This window comes from Lissotriton helveticus, chromosome 6, assembly GCF_964261635.1.
Source record: "Lissotriton helveticus chromosome 6, aLisHel1.1, whole genome shotgun sequence".
Lineage (NCBI taxonomy): Eukaryota > Metazoa > Chordata > Amphibia > Caudata > Salamandridae > Lissotriton > Lissotriton helveticus.
The window spans coordinates 2,095,112,320-2,095,132,214 of record NC_136067.1 but is presented as its reverse complement, the minus strand read 5'-3'; the positions used below and the strand labels follow the sequence as shown (position 1 = coordinate 2,095,132,214).

The following is a 19,895-nucleotide window of genomic DNA, read 5'->3' as shown; positions in this document are numbered from 1 at the left end:
CTTCGGTGTCTGGAAAGGGGGGAGTCGACCACACACCCAACAATTAGTGGCATTGCTGGTCTGGTGTGAATAATGCAACATACGGATAAATGAATTATTGCGCATAGCTAGACGATAGGATAGTTCGTGAGGAGGCAGATCACTAAACGTGTGCTCTACTGTAGCATTAGAAAACTTATTTACATGAGAAATTGGAAAACATAAATGAAATGCATAACTCGTGCAGGTAATCATTAAGCTTAAAAACAATATAAAACTTAGAAAAACGATACATCGGATTGAGTTTTGACTAACTCTCTCACTATGGGGGTCTATTTCATACATGTCAGATACCTGTCTAACCGTTTCACCTAGGGGAGGACTTAGACAATTAAACTGGCTGACTTATTTTACTAGACCGGAGCTTCTCTTTATACTCCTGTTGCGGAGTTTTCTCTAACAGGGGAGGATTTGAGGCAAAGTCAATTGCGGGACAGTCCTTGATAATAGGCAAATGTTCAGACTTGAAAGTGTCTATAGAAGTGTATTTGAGCTGCTTAGGTCTTAGTCCGTGAAATCTCTTAACATGCGACAGATGCACCCAGCCTTTCCTGCCTTCCAACTTCACGGCTGTGCGGGTGGTTAGAAGGACTAACTTCGGCTCCTTCCAGCGAGGCTCCAGCGGACTTGAACGATCAAAATTGCGGACGAGGACCAGGCTTCCGGGAAGGATCTCGTGTGGCTTGACTTCAGTATTGTCGGGAAATGCAGCGGCAACCTGTGAACGACAAGAGTGTAGGGCAGACATCAAGGAAGCTAGGTAATCTGTCAGCATATTACTGGAAACATCTGTAATACTTCGGGGTCTGGGTGTACCCCACACGTTCGGGGGGCGGCCGAATACGACCTCATAAGGGGACAGACCTGATCTGGAATGTGCGACCATGCGCATATAGAATAGAGCGACTGGCAGGGCTACTAGCCAGTCTACACCTTTCTCTTTGCATACTTTGGCAATACGGATTTTCAGGGTTTGATTATGTCTCTCTACGAGACCGGCTGCTTCTGGATGGCGTACACAATGGAACTTCCACTGGTACCCTAACAACAGGGAAACGTGCTTCATTAGTTCGGATGAGAATGGCTGGCCGTTATCAGAATACACGACCCTAGGGAGTCCATAACGGGGGAAATATTCACGAACCAACTGCTTGGCAGTGGTCGCGGCTGTGTAATCTGGGACTGGATATGCTTCTGTCCACCTGGACAAAGCGCATACAACTACAAGGACATACTTGAAACCTCGACATCGCTCCATCTGAATATAATCCATCTGGAGGACTTCAAAAGGGTGGTCAGGGGGCTGGAATCCACCTTGTTCCACCGGGACACTTTTACCTGGATTGAACTGGCAACATATCATACAGGTACGGACTTTCTGCTTGGCTGCAGCTCGTAAATGCTTGTTGAACCAAATGTTCTGGATACTGTCTAACATGGCTTTTTCTCCTAAGTGTGCTGGACTATGTGCGGTATTGATAATGACTTGAACCATTGAGTCGGGGAGAAACCATGTGGCTTTTCCCTTCGTCAACCATCCCTGATCTGTCTGGACCCCTCCTTGTTCGGACCATTTCTTAATTTCTTCGGGAGTAGCATGTAACTGGATATCTATGACATCTTGAGTAGGGTCCTTAACTGTCATACAAGTAGTCTGTTCTAGAGTGGATGTCGGTGTCTTGTTAACTGGTATGTCTGGAGTCTGTGCTGTAAGCTTGGCTGTTCGATCTGCTAGATCATTACCTTGGGAAATAATGTCTGTAACTTTCGTATGTGCCTTGCATTTCATGATAGCGATAGATGTCGGTAAATGTATTGCATCTAACAGAGCTTGAATAAGGAAACCATGCTGAATCTTGGTTCCATGAGAAGTCATGAAACCTCTCTCCTGCCAGAGCACTCCGAAGTCGTGTACAACTCCGAATGCGTAACGTGAATCTGTGTAAGTATTAACTTTCAGGTTCTTGGCGTGTATGCAGGCTTGTGTCAGAGCAACTAGCTCTGCTGCTTGAGCAGACAGGGTGTCAATACGGTGTGTTTCAATAACTTCAGTGTCAGTAGTCACTGCATACGCGGCTACTAGTTCTCCTGTACTAGTTCTCATACATGAACCATCCACATAAAGTGTCAGGTCGGGATCTGGTAATGGAATATCTGTCAGGTCTTGTCTTGGCTTTGTCATAGTGTTAACAACTTCCACACAATCAGGTGTGGCAGGATTTGAAATAACTGACGGTAACAGTGTAGCAGGATTTAGAACGTTGCAGCGTCTGATTTCTATGTGTGGCTGGAACAGTGTCAGTTCATAACCTGTTAAACGTGCAATTGTCAAGTGCTGAGTCTGTGTTCGGTTTAGAAGAACTTCCACGGAGTGTGGAACTTGTACTGTCAGGGAGTGTCCTAATACTATGGAATCACTTTGTCTGATAGCTAGAGCTGTGGCTGCAACTGACTTGAGGCACGCAGGCAGAGCCTGGGCTACTGGATCTAATGTGCTAGAGAAATAATCACAGGGCTTGTATTGTCCGGCTTGATCTTGTGTGAGAACAGATAATGCTGTACCATCACGTTCTGTGACAAAAAGTGTAAAAGGCTTACTGTAGTTCGGTGTAGCTAGAACAGGTGCTTGGCATAAAGCTTTCTTTAACTCATTGAAACTAAGTGTATGTTCAGATGTCCAAGGGAGGACAGTCGATACGGCTGCCTCCTGTGTCGTTAACTGTATCAGTGGCTTGGCTAGAAATGCATACTGAGGAATCCATTGTCTGCAATAAGAAGTAAGGCCGATAAAAGCTCGTACCTCCTTCTGTGTCTTGGGCTGTGGAAGACTCGCTATTAACTGGATACGATCGGGTGTCAACTGCCTACCCCACTTGGACAGTAAGTGGCCTAAATAGATCACTTGCTGGACACAGAATTGAAGCTTTGAAGGGGACACCTTGTGCCCCATCTCGGCTAGGAAATACAGAACTGTGAGTGATGCCCGCTCGCAAGCACGTTCAGAACGGGCTGTGATCAGTAGATCATCGACATACTGGAGCAGGGCAGTGTCAGCTGGCATGTGAATATTGTCTAGTTGTCTCTTAAGTGCTTGACTGTAAATACTAGGACTTTCTGTGAAACCTTGAGGAGCTCGTGTGAATTTATAGCTCCTTCCGTTTAAACAGAAACCGAAAAGGTACTGGCTGTCTGGATGAATGGGGACACTGAAAAAATGCATTCTTGAGGTCGATTACTGTAAAAAATATTGCCTCAGAATCAATAGCTGTCAATAGGGATGAGATATCTGGAACAACTGGATACTGGGGGATAATACATTTATTGAGTTCTCGAAGGTCAATCACTAATCGATATACTGGGGGTGCATTTGGATCAGTACGTTTCATGACTGGAATGATAGGAGAATTACATACATTGGAGTCAGTTTCTACAACTACTCCTTGAGCCATAAGCTCGTCAATAATTTTGGATAAGGCTGCTACAGCCTCAGGTGGCAATCTGTACTGTCTGATTCGTGGTAGGACTACACCTTGCTTGAGAGTCACACGATGGGGTGTGATTTGCATGAAACCAACATCAGTTGGACCTTGCGCCCATAGATGCTGCGGGACGTTAGACAGTCTCGGATCAAAATCTCGTAAAACATAGTGACCCTTGAAGTCACGTAAAAACAAACGTATCCCCTCTGGGGAACAGCAAATAACTGCACCTAATTCTTTCAGTGTCTTAATGCCTAACAAATTTTCTGGACATGATTTCGTAAGCAATAGATCAGTAGTTCGGGACAATGGACCTACTTCTAGAGTAACTGGTTTCGATATCTCGTTTACAATAGGCTTTCCTGAAAATCCAAGGGAAACATTTCTAGAGCCTGAGAGCGGAGCCCCTGGAACCTCGTCGTGGCTAATAGTCGTCCTACTTGCCCCTGTATCAATCAGAAACTTTCTGTCTTTCCCTAATACTTGGCTGTGAACATAGGGACCTTCTTGATCTACAGGAATCTCGATGAGAGGCAAGCCTACCTCCCTCTCTAGGCTGTTTCATGAATACGCTTGATACTCTGGATACTCTGTCTGTGCATACTGGTACATCTGCTGTGTAACATGCTGTGTTGCAGCGATAGGCTGCGGTGCTGGAACTGTCTGTTGTGCATTCTGTGGCTGAGAAGTCTGTGAAATTTGTTCTTGTCTAGGCGGACGTGGTCTCTCTTTAGTTTTACCAGTGGCTATATTGTGTTTCAGAACTGCACACTCGTTTATAAAATGACCTGGCTGTTTACAATAATTGCATGTCCCTTTAACGGGAGCTGCAGGATGACTGGCTTGATTCGGACCCCTCTTCTGACTGTCTTGAGGAACAGATTGTGCAACTAGTACTTTCATTTTTGTGTCTTTCATACGTCTTCTCTCGTGTTCTTGCTCTTCTCTGATTCTATTCTGGTGATACTGGAGCATCTGTAACATCTGGGACGGAGTACTAGCTTGCCATGTACTTTCGACTTTCAAAACTCGATTCTTAACTTGTGGACTTGAATTCTCGACTAATTTAGTAACAAAAAGATGAGGGTATGACTCGCTACTCGTCTTCAAACCACTGTTTATTATAAAGCATTTCTCAAATCTAGAATAAAAATCACTAGTGTCTTCGTCTTGTTTCTGTTTACAGGCTGAGATTGCATCCCAGTCTTCCTTTTTAGTGGCTAATAATCTAGGCAAAACTTGTATTAATAATTCTGGTAATTCTTTACATTTCTCTCCAAGACCGGTACCTGGTACTCGTATCTTATCTTCAGCTTCTAGAGTCGTCCAATCGATCTTTTTCTCTCCCACCTCCCAATCTTTTTCCTTGAGTTTTTCATATATGCCCGCAGGCAACAGGACTTTTAACATTTTAATAATATCTGGATACGTGTATTCTCCCATACGAAGCATGTCTTTTAATTCTCGGTGGAACCCTGCTGGATCTTTGTCGTGACAAGGGATTAATTTCTTCATCTCTAAGAGTTCCATCTTGGTAACTGGGGTGTAAACAAATACTCGTTGCATTTCACCATCTGCTGTCCTAACTGGGTGTACTTCTCGTAACGGATTCTGTCTGTCTATATAAAACGGTTTACTTTCTGGAGGTGAGACATGAACAAAATGCGGGTTCAGAAACGTTCTATATTTATGGCGCTGTTCTAGAATGACACTAATTAAATCGGTACCTAAACCTTTCCATCTATACTGGAGTAACTCGTTCAGGATATCATGTAACGGACCTGGATCAGAATGCTGACCCTCATACAATGTAATGAGGTGTTGGATCATATACATACCCACCAGTCGCTGCTCGGCTGGGGGCAATTTCAGAAACATTTGTGCCACTATTTCGTCTGGAAAAGTGGTAGAATCAGTAATCCATCGGACTGCTGATCGGGCTAGTTCTTGTTCATGCATGGTACTTAATTCACTATAACCGATTCGTGATTTCAGAATTTGATCGGTAGCTTGAAATACTTGTTCTAGAGAACCTTGTTCTGGTGCTGGATGATGAAAGACTTTCTTGTGTTCTAGGCGTAAATGTCGGTCTGGAAATCTAGATTTACCTACATACGCTATTCTGGCGGTATTCTCGTCCTCTACCTCTTCAGTGGGAGAGTCATTTTCTTTCTCGCTTCCTAGAGCTTCTTTGCGTTGTTCGTGTAACCTTATTATTTCTTTACGAATTTTCTTGTACATACTCTCTATACTATTGAGTGTCTTGTGCTTACCCTCGGCTATATTATCACTCCACCTTGTCAGAACTTTCATTTCGACCGGATCTTTAGTCGGGGAATCTTGTTCCCGTATTAAACAATTGATCAGAAACTTTAATAGCATGAACTGGATCTCAGCTTTTCTGAGAGACATGACTTCAGCAATACTTTCTGGATCTTGTCCTGTACGAATGAAACGATACATTCTGTCTAGATCTTCTTTCATATTCGGTAGGGTGACCAAATACTCGGACACCTGTCTTATACGTACGGAATATAGAACCATACTATCCTCGCCTGGGACTGGATCATAACAGCATTCAGTAAGAACTCGCCTGATATCTGCAATGGACTGATATTTGGGCGTACGCTGTAACGCACGTTCATGTAACTCGACTGCTCCTAGACGTCTACTTGGCGGCGGGGTACCAGGAGGACCTCCTCCCGCGGCCCCTATACTGGAATCATCGACTGATACTCTTCGTGCTGGCAGAGTGGCTGATGTGGCGGGAATCTGTACTACGGGCTGGACCGGGGGCACCGTAACAGGTACTGCAACAGGTGCCCCGGTGGCTGGAAGACCATGAATTACATTATTTACAGGAGCTGGTGGAACAGGATTTGCATATTCTGGGACTGTGTCGTCCAAATAGGACGAGAGAAAAATATCTGCTGCGGTCGGTTTGGGACGTAGCTTGGTCGGAACTAAGGGTGGCGGAAAATTACTGGATGCCTCCGGGGTTGCTTTTGGCAAACCCTCGGCAAGAAGAGGATACATACCCTTAATGAGGGCATTCCTCTGTCTGTCTGACTGTTCGGTTTTAATTCGTTCACCTATTTCGATTAGTTCCCTTTCTTGGGCTCTTTCTGAGGATTCTCTACTTAATTCTGACTTTCTGATTTATTTTTCGGTTCTTTTATGAGATTCTTTGCGCCATAACTCGATGGCATCTTTCTGTGACTGTCTGGCTTTCTTTTTCCATAATGCTTCTTCTACTCGCATGATGCACTCGGCATCCCATGTACCCGATACGGGCCATCTGTACTTTTCTTCTAACTGTTTGGTGTACTCCACCCATAAATCTAGATATAATATGGCACTTATGCCATGCTTTTGATACATATAATGACCTGGACTGTCCCTAGGCGGGACAGGAACTGCTTCTTCTAACAGACCTTTTCTAGTTTTTAACTGACGTAATTTGGAAAACAACGGCATGACTGAACTGTAGTCTAGACACAATACAATACACAATGAACACGATAATTACTAAAGATACACCACTTTCATACCACGACATTGAAATACATGAATGACATTTAAAATAACAGTTCTGACAAAATACTACCTGGAATACTGAGAACAGAATACATGAATTTCTCGAGAACAGAACAGACTAGAACAGAAACTAGATGCACTGCTAAAACAGTACGAAACTTACCGGTCTCATACAGAGACACGTCAGGACCCGCATCCACCTAAGTGGACACTTCGTGTTGGATCTGTGTACCCCAAACCCACGGACCAGAGACAAATTAATTGACCCTGTCTAGATACTACCCCAGCAACGGTACTCACCGGGCAGCAAGAACGGAAGGCCTCGGACTGGACTGGACTGCTACGACGCCGGACGGACGAACTTCGGACTTCTGTTACGGGTGGGCCTCCGGATACCTCGGACCTTGGACTCTCGGCTTGGGCTCTGGTCGGGACTCGCCGCGTTCCTCCACCGCCTCGTCTGGATGCTGGACCGCAACCTCCGTCTCCTCCGTGGGCCTGAGGGATACTTGAAGCAGAAATATCTGCACGTGCACGGTATGGTTCCGTCACGGCTGCAGAGGATCAGGGGGCTTGCGTGGCTTCTCCGGCGCGTGGGGAAAGGGCAAGTCCCAATTCGGGCGCCATTATGTGGTAAATAAATAAATAATACCTCTATTTTTGATTAGATATATAATAACAGATAGCTCAATAAATAAGAGTCAAGATTCGAGGTAGTAGGAGTTTGCAGGTTTAATACAGCATAAAGGACAGGAACAGGACAACCTGCACAGGAAAAGGATGGCAGCTAGCTAGCTCCCCTTAATAACAGTGCACAAGCATATATATTTAAACAAAATACATGATGTTCAATACAATAGGCGTAACAGTGGGCAGGGCCTGTAGCAGTCGCGAAAGATAAGGAAGAAAGAAGGTGTAACAAGAGGCGTGAACAGGGCGTATACATAGACATGTGATGTAAACGTAACAGAAATATGTCACAAATGGGGCGGAAACATGGAGGGGGCTACCTAAGGAGTCGGGACCTTTAACCTAGTGGTGCGCGCGAACTGACAATGACGTGTTACTAGGAGAAGCTGGGGGCTATGACTTCTGTGCTAGAAGAAGAGACTGTAGTCTGGAGAGTCAGAGCGACATGTACCTAAACACTATCTAGTATCTGATGTTTGGAGAACATGTTGATAGAATCCAAAAGTTATCAGGGTAAAGGCTAACAGACTCTAAGACTGGTGCATGAATTATTCTACATGTAGTGCGTGTTGAGGAATATTAAATGACCATTAATACAGTATTTCTCTTACATGGAGACGTAAAGGCTAGACCATGACGGAAACTATTGATGCGATTCAGTAGCTTAGGAATGCAGGGAAGGAGGGCTGGACTGATAACTAGAATCATAACATACTCTTGGCAGACTGGCAGGCAGAGCCAGGCCGAGCCGGGCACTGTGAGGCAGGAAGTAAGTGAAGGGTCAGGGATACAGGTGGGGGCTGTATCGCTCCTCAGCGAGGGTTCAGGAGACAGGAGCTGAATCTGAGACCGGGCCCTTTTGAGGCCTAGAAACGGGGACTTTACAATGAAATAACGTGCACACTGAGAAACGTGGCAACGTAGCTTTACATAGGTCTAATACTCGTAGCTTTCACGAGAACTGGAAACTGGCATACTAGAGATGGACACAACTGTAATTGCGTCTTTAATCGATCATGGGGAATACATATGCATATTGATCATGCACACATAACATAAGATGGGGAACACGTAGGGACACAGAACATGGCAAAATTTACTTTTCCACAAAGTCCTGCTGTGGAAAACATTCGTAACAATGGAAAACTTGCAGTCACATCAGACTGTCCAAACTGATGAGAAACCTTTCAAACTAACTGAATCTAATCCAGCATCCATTGCAAAGGCAGAGCTAATACGACCGCAAAAAGTCCACATCGAGCAAAAATCATATGAATGTAGAGAATGTGACATGGTATTCATTGCAAAGGCAAACCTATTGCAACGTCTGAAAATCCACACTAGAGAGAAGCTTTATAAATGTACTGAATGTGAGCAGGCATTCCATAGAAAAGAACTGTTAAAGCAACATCAGAGATTCCACACTAGAGAGAAACCCTTTCATTGTAGTGAATGTGACAGGTCATTCGTTGCAAAGACGAACCTAACGCAACATCTGAAAATCCACACTGGAGAGAAGCCAAATAAGTGTACTGAATGTGACAAGGCATTCATAAGCAAACCGCTATTAAACCAACATCAGAGATTCCACACTGGAGAGAAGCCATATAAATGTACTGAATGTTACAAGGCGTTCAGTGGCAAAAAGCAGTTAAAACAGCATCAGAGATTCCACACTGGAGAGAAACCTTTTTGTTGTAGTGAATGCGATAGGTCATTCGCTGCAAAGACAAATCTAAAGCAACATCTGAAAATTCACACTGGGGAGAAACCATTTAAATGTACAGAATGTGACAAGACATTTGTTGGAAAGACATCTGTAATGCGACACCTGAAAATGCATACCGAAGAGAAGCCATATAAATGTACTGAATGTGACAAGGCATTCGTTGAAAAGGAATCCCTAATGCGACATCTGAAAATCCACACTGGAGAGAAACCCTATAAATGTACAGAATGTAACAAGTCATTCATTACAAAAAAAGAGTTAATGAAACATCATGCAGTCCACACAGGGGAGAAACCACATAAATGTACTGAATGTTACAAGGGATTCTTTACAAAAGGAGAGCTAAATCAACATTATGCAGTCCACATTGGGGAGAAACCTTATGAATGTACTGAATGTGACAAGGCATTCGTTACAAAAGCGCTGTTAAAGCACCATGAGAAAATCCACACTGAGGAGAAACCCTATTGTTGTAGTGAATGTGAGAAGGCATTCATTAATAACGGAGAACTAATACGACATCAGAGAGTCCACACTGGAGAGAAACCATATGAATGCACGGAATGTGAGAAGGCATTCAGTACACGTGAATCCCTAATACGACATCAGAGAGTCCACACTGGAGAGAAACCATATGAATGCACGGAATGTCACAAGGCTTTCAATACAAGTGCATCCCTAGTACGACATCAGAGATTGCACACTGGGGAGAAACCTTATAAATGCACTGAATGTGACAAGGCATTCATTACTAAAGGAGCCCTTATTCTACATCAGAGATGCCATACTGGAGAGAAACCATATGAATGCACTGAATGTGATGGGGCATTCTTTACAGAAAGAGATCTTTTGCAACATCAGAAAATCCACACCGGGGAGAAACCATATATTTGTAGTGAATGTGACAAGGCATTCATTGCAAAAAACCATCTCTTGCGACATCAGAAAATCCATACCGGGGAGAAACCATATGGTTGTAGTGAATGTGAGAAGGCATTTGTTACAAAAACAGAATTAAAGCAACATACAAAAACTCACACTGGAGAGAAACCATATGATTGCGCTGACTGTGGAAAGGCATTCACTACAAAGCACACGCTTATACTACATCAGAAGAGACACACCGGAAATAAACCATATGGTTGTAGTGAATGCGAGAAGGCATTTATCACAAAACAGCGGTTAATGCAACATCAAGAAACCCACACTGGGAAGAAATATCAATGCAATGAATGTGACAAGGCATTTTTTGCAAAGGGAACCCTAAGGCGACACCAGAAAGTCCACTCTGGAGAGATACCATATAAATGTACTGAATGTGACAAGGCATACACTCTAAAGCACCAGCTTGAATATCATCAGGAAGTCCATACTGGGAAGAAACCCTATGTATGTAGTGAGTGTGACAAAGCATTCTTTAGAAAACAGCACTTAATGGTACATCAGAAAACCCACAGTGGAGAGAAACCATATGAATGCACTGAATGTGACGAGGCATACAGTAGAAAACACCACTTGTTGGAACATCAGAAAACCCACACAGGGGAGAGACCATATGAATGCACTGAATGTGGCAAGGCATTTAGGAGAAAGACACACCTAATGGGACATCTGAAAGTCCACATAGTAAAGACACCATATGAATGTACTGAATGTGAAAAGGCATTCGCTCTAAAGCACATGCTAGTACAACATCAGAAAACCCACACTGAAGAGAAACCATATGAATGTGCTGAAAGTGATTCACTCTAAAGCACATGCTAATACAACATTGGAAAATCCACTCTAGAGAGAAACCATATGGTTTTAGCGATTGTGAAAATGGGTTTCTTTCAAAGGACTGCCTAATGCTACATCTGAAAGTCCACGCTGGGGAGAAACAATCTGATTACACTTGATGTGACAAGGCATTTGTTGCAAAGAACATCCTAATGCAGCATCAGAATGTCCACACTGGAGACCGTATGAATGTACTGGATAGGACAAGCCATACACTTTAAAGCACCTATTAGTACTATATCAGACAATCCACACGGGAAGTAACCGTATGCTTGTAATTGGTTTGACAAGACATTCATTAGAAAAAAACACTTATTGCAACATCAGAGAACCCACACAGGAGACAGCCCATGTGAATACACAGTGGGGCAAATTATATCAATGTACTCAATCCAACACTGCATCTGTTGAAAAGTGATCAGAATGAGATAAAGCATTCATAACAAAGTGAGATCGAATGTTTTGTCGAAAGTAGAATGTGACAAGTCATTTATCCACAAAAAGGAAGACCATATTTCACATCTGAGATTTTCCACTGGGAGAAGCCACATCAGTGTACTGAATGTGACGAGGCATACAGTACAAAGACTGGACTACTATATCATTTGAAATCTGACAATGGTGAGAACCCAGATTTACTCAATGTGAAAAGAAGTTTATCACAAACTCATCACTAAATAAACATTTGAATCTGTATACGAGGAAGGAGCCATATGAACGCACTGAATGTGACAAGGCAATTAGTAGAAAAGATAAGCTAATGCAATAGCAGCTATACCACACTGGAGAGGTACCATATGAATGTTTCAAATGTGATAAATAAGTAATTACTTTACAAAAAGAAACATACTGGTACACCAGAATGTCCAAATCAAAGAGAAACAATATGAATGTTATTGAATGTGACAAGACTCCGACAGTCCACACTGGTTAGAAAACATGAATTTACAGACTGTGACAAGACCTTTATTAGGTAGGAATGTAAAATGTAACATAAAAGTTCACAACTGATAGAAACCACAAGAATGAACTGAATGTAAGAAAGTATTTACTACAAATTGCACTCTAGTGGGTTACCCCATATCACACAATGTATGAAGCGTAGGGTGACTAAATTACTGAAACCAAAAACTGAGACGGGGCACAAACATATGAGTAGACATAACAGTTTTGCAGTTACCAAAAAGCACAGACTGTCGTAATTGACAGCACTTGTCAACCTAGAAATAAAAAGAAATGAGGTTATATTGGGAATTAAATGCAGCCTTTATACTCAGTATTATATGTTATTCAAATTGCTATCTGTTTGAGCCTTCTGACTGAATCTGCATTGGGGCGGAGAAAAATGTATTCATTTAACCCCCTGAAACCAGAACATACTACATTTTCAAAATCTGTCAGGACAGATAGTTAAAGGACAGGACTTTTTCAGCAAACATGGAACATCTGGTCAGCCTGTGTGGAGTTACAAAAAGAGTAGGCTTTCTTATTGAGCATTTATTTGTTGTTCTGTACTTGACTGACTTGAATTTGAACTGCCCCATTAAATTGTGGTATTTATGTTTATGTTCAGTACAAGGCACCACATAGACTAAAAAAAGGTGTGTTATGCGCTTGTAAAAAAAAAAAAAAAAAAAGGATTATGTAAAACTGATCCCATAAATTAAGAACAGCTCTACAATTCTTTTCCATTAATCCAGTGTTCCAATCATGGCACACACATGTTGCTGTCCATGTGCATAAGGTGTTAAGGCGAGTGTGAAAGTAGTTGAAGCCACACATAATATAGGTCTTGAAACCCCAGTTTGAGATAAATTACATTCCCAAAGATCAGTGGATCAATAAGACACCACTGACCCATCTAATGGTCATGGGTAATTGTTCCATGATTGAAGATGAGTTTCACTAGGTTCCTCTTGAAAAACTAGTACAACAAAATGATTTTCCACTTTGTGTCTGAGTGTGATTAAGGCAGACGTTCTTATAGTGCCTCTCGGTTGTATGAATCCCTGTAGTGCATAATGTGCAAAGAGGTTCTCCCGCCCCCTGTCCATCAGGGTTCTATCCTCCACCTGTGCTCCAAGCACCTAACATTCACCTGTAAATAGTGGTTTCAACCCTCAACTGTACGCAAGGATTTCAGCTTCCACTCATGGTTTTATCCTCCACCTTTACCCAGGGGTTCCGGAGTTTTCACTATCCACCTGTGCTTGGAGTCTTAACCTGCACCTTTGCATGGGGTTGTAACCTCCAGCTCTGCCTAGTGGTTATAGCTGCCAACTATACACAGGAGGTCTAGCTTCCACCTGTTCATGTGGGCGCTACCTCTTTTTCTACATGGAAACCAACTTCCACCTGTGATCAGAGGCTCCACCCTTGACTGTATAGTTGCATTATTTGCTCTCCCCATTTACTTTTTTGGTTAAACTCCACAAAATCTTAATAAAACCATATTAATGGAAAAACACTTAATATTGGCAATTTTAAAGACATAGTACAGGAGTTGAGGCAACTGTGAAGTTGAGTGTGCAGGAAGGAGCCTGTGCAATCAACAATTAATATATCAGTATCCGTGTACATGCAATGATGCTCTCCTACAGGTGAGGCAGTTGTGATTACTGACACCGTAGGAATGTTCATCGGGCACTCTGAATGATCAGACAAGAGGAAAGTGAACATCTAGCCCCTATCATTTTCCCAGATGTTGCAAGCCTTCTCAAATTCCATAGTACAGAGGATCCGATCTAGCAGTGCAGTGTGATCCATAACAAATTGAACTCCTAATGAAGGGAGATTACTTTGCAGGTGAGCTCCAGGGTACAGAACATCTGAGTGCCTAGAGGAGTGAAGAACTGGGATGCCTGAACAACCCAAGATTCACTCTTTCTACATGTACCTATGCTTAGGCGCTTCACTCTATCAGCTCACATTCTCTGTCAGCATACATGACTTTCAGTGTATAGTGCTCTGAAAACTTTGATCTGAAATTGCATTACTTTATGATATTGATTCTTGGAAACTCTCAAGCCATTTGATTGCATTTTTATTAATTTGTATTTTCTTAGAAGATTTTTTTTTTTTTTGTATTGAAGTTTATCAACCAATGCCTGTATCTTTCAGGGGTGACCGTGCCCTTAGAATCGGAAATAAGCTAAATAACGAGGTACAGTAACTAGTCTACTTCCGCCTGGGCTGGTATTAAATATAAGTGCCTTAATGTCAAAGTTCACAGAGTAATTTCTGTTGATAGTTGTCTGAGCAGACCTCAGCACAATATTGCTGGAATAACCTGAACAAAGCACACCAAATGCTGCACAGCACTGCATAGCTAGTCTAGTGATTCAATTAATAATCTAGTCTTTAAACGCAAAAAAATGTATTACCGCTTTTTTAACTATCTCTTTAAATGTTTTACAAATATTAACTCTGAACTAGCTCCTTTTTATATTTAGAAATCTTCTTTCTCTTAATGTTGCAATGCATGCTCACTTTACCTTTGCAAGAATCATGTGTGCAAATTATGCTGTAATACTTTTTTATGTACTTTTATGGCCATAAAGGCCAAAATAAAGAATTTTTTAATTGATTTGGATTCACTTAATATTACAGGTAGTTTCTAAGGTCACAGAGGAAGTCAAATCCAGGAGGATAGGGTTATCATTAATAGGTAGAGAGAAACATCTTTACTGTCAATAGCTTTGTGTACATGTCTTCTAGTGGTAATTACTGGGACGAAGAAGGCAGTGGAAATAGCAATGATGCCGGAGGCTCTTGATACATTCTGTGCCCTGACTGTGCATTTCACAAGCATCATTGTTCCAGGTGTGTCTACCGTCCATCTGCTGGATTCACGCATGCTTCTCTTTAGTAACCAGGAGGGCAGGAAAGAGGCGATGGATAAGACATTAACAGTCAGTCCCCTGATAGAAAGTCTAGTTGAAATAATGGATGGAACAGATTTACTTGTTGAAAGAATGAAGAAGAGAGGCCAGTTCTTGTTTCATAAGATTGTGCCATGGTCTTGTGTAGAAAATGGGTTCAGTTACGTCAGGATAAGAACGTAAAGCATGGGTAGTGCCATCCTGATGCGAATCGATAAGGCAGGCGTACTGGCCGTGATCTGCAGTAACGTGAAGGAGCTCAAGATGGATAAAGGAATTCTACCAAAGACAGATCATGTATTAGGATATAACGCACTTGTAACAAGGATGGAACATCCATTGTCCAAAATCAATCGGGGGTTTGTTGAGCACGCTACTCACCCGTGAGGGTCTCAAGGCGCTGGGGGGTGGATGGGTGGGGGGGTTCACAGCTCTAGTAGCCAAAGAGCCAGGTCTTGAGGGCCTTCCTGAAAGTGTTCAGGGAGGGGGCGAGTCTGAAGTCTGCCGGGAGTTCGTTCCAGGTTTTGGCCGCAATGTGAGAGAAGGATCTTCCACCTGTCTGGCTCTGTGGATGCGTGAGGTTTTGGCCAGTGCGAGGATGGAAGATCGGGGTATTTAGGTCCAGTGTTGTGCAGGTATTTGTAGGCGTGGGTGAGGATTTTGAAGGTGGCTCTTTTCTCCACGAGGGGCCAGTGGAGTGTTCAAAGGTGTTGGCTGATGTGTTCGTGCTGGGGGATGCAGAGGACAAATAGGTGGGTTTAAATCAGACCCGTAGATGGGTGCTATCGCCTGCCACGTAGTTTGTTGAAGATCTCTCACCTAGCACGGTCAAGGAAGGGGCAGAAACAGTGATCACAATTTTTTTTACAACATGTACCTACAGTGGATGCCATCTTCTAGCTCCTTTTTTGACAATCTGGGGCTAGGCATGGTAAGCCAATGGGCTGCGAGCAATGATCACAGTACATTACAACAGGAGTGTTAGGTAAAAATTTTATTAGAATAATTAATGCTTAATATAGACTTGGTTCGGTTACCATAACTTTTCCACATTACTGAGAAATTCTTGCTTATATATTGTGCATGAGCAATGTCTTCATTCTTTCAGAAAAGGTTCAAAATTCTGTCTCGCCCATGGTCTGTTTCTGTATGTGCAAAGTATAATTTCTCCAGCTTCCTTGATTGAAAGGATGCATTTGAAATATTGCAAGGTTATTCAGCTAAGCCGCCGTTGCTATGTCCGTTGTTGCGGCTGTGTAGAATAGTCCACCGTATTACAAGTATGATTTCCTTCATGTAACGAATCATGTGATTAATGAAAATGTTTTTGAAGTTTTTGTTTGAGGTGATTTAGAAACTAATAGTTTGACTGGTTTGCTGTGCATGTAGCATTTCAGTTCCACTACTATCTGTAGTGGCATGGCGTTGAATCAGTGTACTTCATTGTCCAAAACATTATAGAGGATCAAAAATTAGCTAGCATTCGCGCCAAGAATTTTCAATTCTATTAAGGACACGGAGGTGAGGATTATGCTACTCTTTCTTTACTGTATAAAACACAGCAGCCAATAAACATACAGTTTAGTGCAAATAAAACTTCAAAGACCATGATGCTTGGCATAGCCACGCCTCCTTCAGCACCCATAAGAGCCTTGGTCACACCTCCAGCTTCCTCTTTCTTTGCGCGAACTGCACAAGTCCATGAACCATAAACAGTCAATAAACTTCTCCAACATGGAATAACCGGAATCTAGTTCCAACTTCATTCTTCAACGGAAGACTCCTTACTCGTGTTTCTTGTCTTTGCCTGGAAAAAACCAAATAAACAACCCGTAACTTCTGTATATAACAGACTAATCATAATACAACGGGTGGGTAAGCATGATCATACATTGAACATAGCCGGGTGGGATAATCCTCGCCTCCGTGTCCTTAATAGAATTGAAAATTCTTGGCGCGAATGCTAGCTAATTTTTGATTCTATTACAGGAACGGAGGCTTCAGATTATGCTAGTTCAAAGCTGTATTAAATACCACAGAAGTAATGTCTCCCACCGGCTTATAATAAAACTGTTTGAATGTCGATTCAGACGACCAATCTGCACAATGCATTATATCTTGAATATTAGCCCCCAACAAATACGACTTTGAAGCCATGGCACCTCGCACTGAATGCGCCCCAAACAATTGATCATCAATGCCAGACTCCTTCATGATAAACTTCAGCCATCTCGCTATAGTAGCCGAGGACACCGGTTTAAATGGCTTTTGTACAGCTATCAAAAGCTGCGTGGCCCCCGAGGGCCTAAAAGTACGAGTACATTCCTTGTAGGATTTCAAGCATTGGACCACACACAATTTTGGATTACTAGGAAAAGCATTATACTCAATGTGTCTAGAAAGTGTTTTCGTGCGACCTGTAATTGTAAAAGAAACTCCCTCCGGAGTAAATACTCTACCTGTAATATCCAAGGCACGAACGTCCGATGATCTCCTACATGCTGACAAACATAACAACATAGCCAACTTTGCTGACAACTGCTTTCTAGAAAGCAAATTGTTAGATGACCAGGCGTCCAGAAATTTAATAACCGAAGACACATCCCAAAGCCCAGAATATTTTGGCTTGGGGGGATTAGCTACCCGTATGCCCTTAAGAAGCTTACAAACCAATGGATGCATGCCCACCGGTTTCCCGTCAATGTGGGCGTGTCCCGCAGAAATGGCTGACCGGAAATTGTTCACGGATCTGTAGGCCAAACCACTAGCCGCTTTGTCTGACAAGAAATTTACTACGTGAGAAAGTCCTGCCCCCACGGGATCCAGATCCCGTTCCACGCACCAACATAACCAGCCCTTCCAGGCTGAAGTGTATCTTTTTCTCGTGGAGGGGGCCCAGGCTTGTTTGATGAAATCGCTAGCCGTTCCCGAAACTCCAGGCACGGACCACTGTTGCCTGAAAGCCTCCATGCCATCAGCGTGAGGCGTTGAGACAGAATTAGCGGGTGTTTTTCCCGCACTGGTCCCAGGAGTAGCGACTCCGACCATGGAATCATCCTGGAAAGGTCGCAACATATCCCTAACAACATCGGGAACCATGGTTGCGACCGCCACAGAGGCGTCACTAAAATCACCTCGGCCTTCTGCTTGAGAATGTGAGAGGCCACCCGTGGAATCAATAGAAAGGGGGGAAATGCATAATTCACCGCCCCCGCCCAGTTCTGTAAGAATGCATCCGTTGCTTCCGCTGCTGGATCCGGTCTCCAGCTGAAAAACCTGGGAAGTTGACGGTTCAGTCTGGATGCAAATAGGTCTCTCTGGCACGGACCCCACAGGTCCTGCAACCAATGGAATATCCTGGGAAGCAGCTGCCAATCGCTGTAATCCCGAAGATGTCTCGAATTCCAGTCCGCTACTACATTGGACTGCCCCGGAATATACTCCGCAATCACTGAGATTTGATGACTGAGACAATAATGCCAAAAATCCTTGGCTATCTCCACCAGCATGGACGATCTCGTCCCTCCCAGCTTGTTTATATAACGAACCGCAGAGACGTTGTCCCTCCGAAGAAGGATGCAACACATACTCTTCTGGGGTGAGAGTGTCTTGACCGCGAAGGAGCCCGCTAGGAGCTCCAGACAATTTATGTGCAATTTTAGCTCTTCTTGCGACCATCTTCCTCCTGTGGAAACTTCGCCACAATGCGCGCCCCAGCCCCAAAGGCTGGCGTCCGACTCTATGACTACTTCTGGCACGGAGCCGAAGATGGCTCTGCCGTTCCACGCCTCCACGTGGCTCAACCACCATTGCATCTCGTCCCGCACTTCCTGAGTCAGCGGGACCAAATCGGAATAAGCCATCCCTCTCTGAAGGTGCTGGATTTTGAGTCTTTGCAGAGCCCTGTAATGGAGAGGGCCTGGAAAAATCGCTTGCACTGACGAAGCCAATAATCCCACTACTCTGGCAATTGACCTGAGTGATGTCATCTGCTTGCTTAAGAGAGATATGATCTCCTTCTTCAAGTCCTTCAACTTCGATTTCGGCATGCTCAATTGCGCCATCCGCGAATTGATCACAAAACCCAGAAAATCCATCTCTTGCGACGGAATTAGCGCTGATTTGACCGTGTTTATTACAAATCCCAGATTCTGGAGCAGGGATATGGTCATCTGCAGATGCCTTAACACCAGATCCGGACAGTGAGCTAAAATCAGGATGTCGTCCAGATATATGATGAGGCGCACCCTCTGTTCCCTGAGGTGTGCGACCACTGGCTTCATCACCTTGGTGAAGCACCAAGGAGCCGAGGAAAGCCCGAAAGGCAGGGCCGAGTATTCGAACCATCGTCCTTTCCACTGAAACTGAAGGAACCGACGGTGAGGATGGTAGATGGGGATGGAAAGATAAGCATCTTTCAGGTCTAATCGCACCATCCAATCCCCTGACTGTGAAAGATCTGTTAACAGATGGATCCCCTCCATCTTGAAGTGGTTGTAGACTAGGAAATAATTGAAATCCTTCAAATTCAAAACAAGTCTGTGCCCTCCACCTCTTTTCTGCACCAGGAAGATATTGCTGCAAAACCCGTGCGGGTTGTACTCGCACCTTGCTATGGCATGTTTGTGAAGCAATTCTTCTATTTCGTTGTCTATAGAAATCGCTTCTAGTTGGGAAAAATGGAGAACCCTCGGGGCCACCCTCTGTGTGGGAGTTTGATAGAAATCTAGATGAAACCCCTGAACTGTCTGAAGAACCCAT

At 43.4% G+C, this 19,895-nt stretch overlaps 1 protein-coding gene across 1 annotated transcript in view; it reads left to right on the top strand.

The window, feature by feature from the left end:
- LOC144764033 (uncharacterized) overlaps positions 1 to 14,839 on the top strand; it is a 56,379-nt gene extending 41,540 nt beyond the window's left edge. Inside the window, exon 3 of the mRNA XM_078650172.1 lies at positions 8,858 to 14,839. Coding sequence (XP_078506298.1) covers positions 8,884 to 11,226 — 2,343 coding nt within the window. The 5' untranslated portion in view covers positions 8,858 to 8,883 and the 3' untranslated portion in view covers positions 11,227 to 14,839. The remainder of the gene's footprint in view (positions 1 to 8,857) is intronic.
- The last annotated feature ends 5,056 nt before the right edge of the window (positions 14,840 to 19,895 follow it).